At 32.2% G+C, this 7,023-nt stretch overlaps 1 protein-coding gene across 1 annotated transcript; it reads left to right on the top strand.

The window, feature by feature from the left end:
• Positions 1-1,164: 1,164 nt before the first annotated feature.
• Positions 1,165-6,663, top strand: LOC113523143 (nucleolin-like). Its single transcript, XM_031914531.2, has 8 exons — positions 1,165-1,262; positions 1,398-1,473; positions 2,110-2,258; positions 3,141-3,278; positions 3,880-4,244; positions 5,297-5,416; positions 6,014-6,112; positions 6,501-6,663. The coding sequence occupies exons 2-8, from the start codon at positions 1,457-1,459 to the stop codon at positions 6,630-6,632; spliced, it is 1,020 nt and encodes a 339-aa protein (XP_031770391.2). The 5' UTR covers positions 1,165-1,262; positions 1,398-1,456; the 3' UTR covers positions 6,633-6,663.
• The last annotated feature ends 360 nt before the right edge of the window (positions 6,664-7,023 follow it).

Here is a 7,023-nt window from a genome sequence, read left to right as displayed (position 1 = left end):
CACCCATGATACCCCCAATGCGTTGCCATTCCTGAGGACTCAGGTGTTATTCCTCTGTACCCTGTAAATTCACGCCATATCCCACCCTTCAAACCGAAACACAGCCATGCAAACACAACTGCTTTACGGTTGAAACACGAATGGGACAGAGGTACCCAAGCAAACGACTTTTGTGAAGTTTCCCTCTGGTAAAATAATAATAAATAAGATTGTTAGTATGTAGTGAGGACTAATAGCTTTATTACTTGTGGGATGTATTACAGTCATTATAAGGTTATCTTTACAATCATTGCATTTAATGAGGCAATGCAATCAGCTGCATTATAATCATGATCAGGTCGACCTCCACGTAGAAATCATTCTTCTTAAATTTACAGAGCACAAAGACAACATTTTAGCCTTCAGGAATGATAACGCATGGATTTTATGGACGAAACAATGTTATATAATACTCTGTTATGTCCATTATACTGTTCATGTCTATAGGCGAAGTTTACCACTCTTAATCAGATCTGACTAAATCACAGACTTTTTTTTTTAATTTATTAAGACATCAACCTCCAAAGTTACAAATATCGAGATAATTAAATACTAATAACCAGGTACAATAGGGGGGGGGGAAGGAATTGTTAACAGTGAAGTTTGACAGCGCCATTGCTAGCAATATGCCCTATTAGGTCGACCTCCACGTGGTTCCCCCTGGAAACCATCGTGAACAATTCTTGTTGAATTCGTCACGATGGTCTAACTGACCTAGTTCATCCTCACCTATCATCCCTCACTGGTGCCCCACCGGTGTATACCGATAGCGCGGATGGGGTTACCATTCCATTATCATCCATTAAAAAAAAAAAACAACAATTATAAAGATACGGCAAAAACCCACAAACTACAATATCAAATTTGATATTGTAGTTTTATTATTTGATGAGAGTAATAAAAAACATTTGCAATTTTTAATTTCTCCGACAGTGGAATGTAATTATAAATCGCTTTATTCATTACTATAAAATTTTTGAGTAGACTGTTGAAAACCATAGACTGAAATGATGATGATATTATTAGTCCATACAATGGAGTTATGGAGAAATTAAAACCATAGACTTACTATAACGTATTTATACTTTATAAACTATGAACCAGAATGCTTTTGTCCATGTCAATCAAGCTGTCTAATCCATATGTCATAAAATGTCATTCAATACTGCTGTCATATCACGTCAATCTCTTGTATAAGAGAAAAGAAACAAAACAAGGAAATGGTTAGAAAATAGAATAAAAAATTGATTGTGCTATTTTTATAAAAGAATAAGAGCATGTGAAATTTTCTATAATAATAAATAAGTTATTGTCTTTAATTGATGTCGTTTAATATAATTGTTTTATTTTTCTATTAGGACATGTTAACCTCCAAAGTCCATGCTTGATTTACAATAAATGTGAAGAAAAAATAAACATGGTGAAAAATATAAGGTAACTTTTATTAGATATCTATCAGCCTTTATGTTAAATTCCTTGGCTGTGTTGCGTTGTAGTTTTTTTATGTTCTAATTTTAAATTTCTTTATTTTTTTATAATTAAGAAAACTAAACTTTCTGTTTGACTATTCCACCAGATGTTTGAAATTGGTAATCGTCTTAGCACATTAACAGAATCATAGAAATCACAGGATACACTGTGACACCTATGATACCACTGATTTGTTGCCCATCCTTAGGACTAAGGTGCTGCCGTACCCTGTTATTTCACTGCCATGTTTTACTTTTCAATTCGGTATGTAACCATACAAGCATAGCTGCTTTGCAATACAAACATGACAGATAGAGTTACCTTTATTATGTTGTTCAACAAGAGCTACCTTTGTCTGAGTAGGATAACCTCCTACTAGATAAAGTGTCAACCTCAAACACATTGTAAGAAGTCAGTGGATGCAGGTGGCTCAGGACCATTCCTTATGGCAGTCTATGGAGGAAGCCTATGTTCAACAGTGAATAGATAATGGCTGATATGATATTGATAATACCATTGTATACTGTTATATCTTGTCTCCATCTGTTTTTATAAATCATATTTTTGTTAAATTCACTTTATGAAATTACATATTTCCAGTGCAGAAAAATTGAAAACTGTTAATTCAGTGCCAAAAATATTAAAAAAACATAAACATAAGAAGAAGACAAAAATATCAATATCTGAATTGGGCAATGTCGAGAAGGAAAGTCAGGAAATGTCTGTAGAGAAGACTAAACAGCATGCCGGTATGCATAGCTTTCTATATCTCTTAACCAATATCGAAAAAGAAAGTGTTGATTTCAATTATATTTTTGTGTTTCTTACATTGTACCTCTGATAGCGATAAACTGGTTTTAAAACATTTTTTTTTTATACTACTTAGAATGGCAAACAAGCTGACGGCCCACCTGATGGAAAGTGGTAACCGTTGCCTATAGACATGAGCAGTGCCATGGACATAACAGAGTATACTGTTTCGCCCACGATACCCCCCATGCGTTGTCATTCCTGAGGACTCAGGTGTTATTCCTCTGTACCCAGTAAATTCACGCCATATCCCACCCTTCAAACCGAAACACAGCCATGCAAACACAACTGCTTCACGGTTGAAACACGAATGAAAATTTTATTTAAATAGACTTATAGAAAAGTATATGTTAAATCATATTTTTTTATTTATGTAAAGTTGCATAAGAGTTAGATGAGAAACTATTAAGAAATTGAACAGTTACATCTCTTAATACTCTGTGTATTTATTTGAGTGTATAGTGAGGTTTTTTTTAGTTTTATTAAAATATTTTGCATTCTTTTATCTTTTTTCCCTGTGAATATCTATCTATGTCTGTTTGTGTGCTGTAAGTAATGCAAATAAATTATGTATCCATTTTATTATTTGAAATATTTATATATATATAACCTAAAATTGTGTTTAAGTTTGTTTGTAATACTTATTTTATTTAGTTTATTTGTAATATCTTAAATTATAGGATAAAGAGTTCTTAAGAAAAGCTCGGTTCAGTATTTTGGTTTTTAAATCAAAACTCATTATGTCACAATTTGAGTAATTTTTTTGTAGAACATAATCTTAATTATCTAAATAATGTTAACTTTTTTTTTAATATTTATAGCTGTGCAAAAAACGGCTGTGTCCAAGACGATGCTCGAAGGTATGAGTGAAGAGGAAATAGGAAACAAGTATCCAATACTGACTGATATGGAACTTGTTCAAAGGTTTCTTAGTGTACCAATGAATAATAATCAGAAAGGTGAGTCATCATAAATGGCACAGCTTCCAACTGAGCAGGGAGGTCAAGTAGCACACTAAGGCTCCAAGTTTCAAATAGATGCTTGAAGCCACTTAGCAGTAGTTTATATAACTAATGACTGGCTGATACCTTACGAGGTTTTTGAGTATGGTACATAATTGTACTGAGTATCAAATAAGTATATTGTACAAATAATATCATCAGGTATAATGAAATACAGCTTGTCAGTCATATGACAGGCCAGATCGTGTTATATTTGTCTCATTATCAACCAACTTCAAAAAAAGGAGGTTCTCAATTTGGTTGCATTTTTCTAATGTTTGTTACCTTATAACTCCATAAGTTGTAAATTGATTTGGAGTTATGTGAAAGGATATATTTACAGATTAGTCCTATGGGAATTTTATCAAAATCGATTCAGCAGTTTAAGAATTATATTAAAATAACTGGTCACAATGGAAGCCAGTTTATTTTTGTGGCACACAATCTTAAATTTTTTTTTTTCTATTATATATTTTTTATTTTTTATTTAAAAATTACACAAATATTGAATTACTATATGTGTAATAAATACTAATTTAAATTTATATAAATTTTTCAGGCAGAGTTCGTCAAGTTTTAAGGGACAAATTGAAAGACACATCAGACTCTTTATTACCTGATGTAATCTACGACAAAATACAGCTCATACTCAAAAGTTCCGAGAACTTGACCGACACTGATTTGAGAAAAATTAGAATATTGTACAATATGCTTAAAACTGCAGTACAAAATCATAAGAAAGAGGAAAAAGTTAAAAAAGTTGACAAAGTTATAGTTGAAAAGAAACTGTTGAAGGATGAGAAAGACAGTGAAAAGTTGGACACGAGCAAAGAGAAAAAGCAACAGTTGGTGAAGAAAGTTAAAGGAAAGAAAAGATATGTCGTGTTCTTAGGCAATTTACCATTGGATATCGACAAGGAAAAGGTATGAAAATACACTTTATTTATATTATGTTAAAATTTAAAATTGTTCAAATTTGATGGTGCTTATTATTTGTAATTTTTTTTTTTTTTTTACTATAAATATATTTAAAAGATCTGAATCTAAAAGAACTTTTGAGTTTTTGAATTCTAAGTCAAATTAAAATCGTCTTTATTCAGTTAGACTTGTTTAAAAACACTTTTAAATTGCATTTTTTTTTTTTTATATATATACAGGGTTTTGGAAAGTTCTCACCTGTTAAGAAAAGACCGCTAGAAACTCAACAGTTACTCTTTTAAGTCTCTGTTAACATTATATATATTTATTTATATGTACATGTACAACTAACACCATACATATTTGTCATTCAAGTAATCATTAAATGAGTTTATTGGGTTTTGCTTAATAAGTGTTTTTTAATAAAAGTTTTAAAAGGTAGATCCAAAATATCATTCGGTATTTTATATTATAACATTTAATGCCCATTCCCATACGATTGCGTGCTTGTCGATTACTATCGGCACCGCCGGTTCGCACCTGTACTGCTCAGTTTGCTCTCACTTATCAGGCTATTTCTTTGCTCATTTCTCTGATCGCTCAGCAGCCAGATATTGATATATTTAATGACACAATGGATATATTTTTAAAATGTTGTTAAAAAATTTTAAGTTTGTAAAATAAACCTATGGCTCACTACACGTTTTGGGAGACCGTAAGTGTGGTGAGTAATTTATAAATAAATAAGACCTATTAACTTTTTCAAAACGTTACTTCGTAACAGCAAGTTTGTATTTGTATCTAGTGTTGAAATTATTGAGATCGCTGTTTTTGAAAAACAGTTGAAGATTCCTGCATACATACAATATATTTGTGTATATGTATTGTAAAGTTATGGTGAGAATAATCTAATATACTTGTGTGTGAATGTAAATGTGAATAGGACTCCATTTTCCGCGCTTAGCCTCTAATTTGGACCGTTGTGCGTATGAGTCGTGGCTAGTACAGCCAACCTAGCTCCGCCAATCTAATATACTTATAATATTTTATTTTTATAGATAATGAAACATTTCTCCGAAGTGAGTGATCATATTGTAGACGTCCGTATCCCGAAACTTGCCGAAGGAAAGAAAAGCGCCATTGCTTACGTTGAATTAAAGAATGAACCCACTTATGAGGTTAGTTGGTTATAACAAACGACTTTGCGCAAATTCTGCATAATTGAATATGGAAAAATATTTTTTAAAACTGTTATTGTTATGTTTCCTTTTTTGTTATGTCAGATACTTTTTTCATAGTAATCATATTTACTAGAGGGAGATTTTGTACAAAAGTGTGTGTGCTTGGGCACCTCTGTCACATTCGTGTTTCTACCGTGAAGCAGTTCATAGTAATTGTTAAGCCATAACCGCTCATTTACTGTCATAGGTTAAGTAAATTTATAACTAACAAAATGGGCCTTATGTTGTCTATATAATTAAATATAAGACGTTAAGATGCGTTAAGCCATCAAACATTAAGAGATAACAAACAAACACACTTTCACATTTGTAATATTAGTTAACGATTGCTTGCTTAAGGAATCGAAACCAATGGAGAAATATGAAGGAGGCCTATGTTCTAGAACAACCTGAAAAATAAGATGTTGCTGATGTCAACATTAATTATTTATACATATTTACAATTGAAAAAGGATTTTTAATTCAGGAATAAAGGCTATTTTTATTTTATTTTTTATTTATAATATTAGTTAAGAATGGTGTTTGGTATTTTAGTTGGCGTTATCAAAACATCACTCAATGCTGGGCACCAAGAGGATCAACGTACTGTATACCGCGCAGAAGAACGGGAAAATCACTAAGGCCGAAGCCAAGGTAATTATTTTTTTCTATAATAGCATATGTGACCACACCATCCTGGGATGTCCAAATAGGAACAATATAGTCCGCAAACCACGCATAAGTAGTTGATTAACCCTTATATACCTGAAGTTTCAAATTTGATACCGGGGTTATAAATCGCATTGGGCGCCTACAATCGATTTTAATATTTGGCTGTTTACATGTTACTAAGTTTTTTTTTTTTTTCAAAATAAATATATAAAAATATCGTTTTGATATTTTTACTATTTTTCCCCATTAGTAAACACAGTAAAGGGTACACGTGTATATTTTTTAATTTGATTAAAAAAAAAAAATCAGGCTTTTAAGGGTTAAAAGCTTAATATGTTAAATATATAAAGGCGCTTGTTTCTGTTTCCAGAGCAAGTCTGCTAAGTTATTGGCGCTACAGAAGTCAGGAAAATTGATTGGCAGTATGCCTCTAAACAGGAAACGAAGCCATCGACGTACGAAGATGAAGCAGGCGAGAGCAAAGGAAATGCAGAATCAATGATGAAATTTTTAATAAAAAGTATTTTACAATATCTTGTAGTTTAATTCTAAACGGAGGCCTAAAATATATATTTCAGATTTATAATACAATAGGCGTATTTAAACAGGGAGTCAGTGGATGCAGGTGGCTCAGGACAGTTCTTTATCTATGGAGGATGCCAATATTCAGTAATGGGTGAGATGATGGTGATGAGGTGTATTGAAGACTCCAGATGGGCCGTTCTGACCTCAGAATTGATTAGATTTTTTTTTAATAAGAATGGAACGATAACCCCGACTATGCTGGCAGGGTACCAATAAGGGACGATAGGTTAAGGTGAAAGCCAATCAGCCTATCGTGACGAATTTCATAGAAATGAACCATGATAGTGTAAGTGTGGCAACTATTGGCA

The sequence above is a fragment of the Galleria mellonella genome, unplaced genomic scaffold (assembly GCF_026898425.1).
Source record: "Galleria mellonella isolate WM207_F2 unplaced genomic scaffold, CSIRO_AGI_GalMel_v1 utg424, whole genome shotgun sequence".
In the NCBI taxonomy this organism is placed as follows: Eukaryota; Metazoa; Arthropoda; class Insecta; order Lepidoptera; family Pyralidae; genus Galleria; species Galleria mellonella.
The sequence above is the reverse complement of the archived record's forward strand: the minus strand, read 5'-3'. Positions and strand labels throughout refer to the sequence as shown.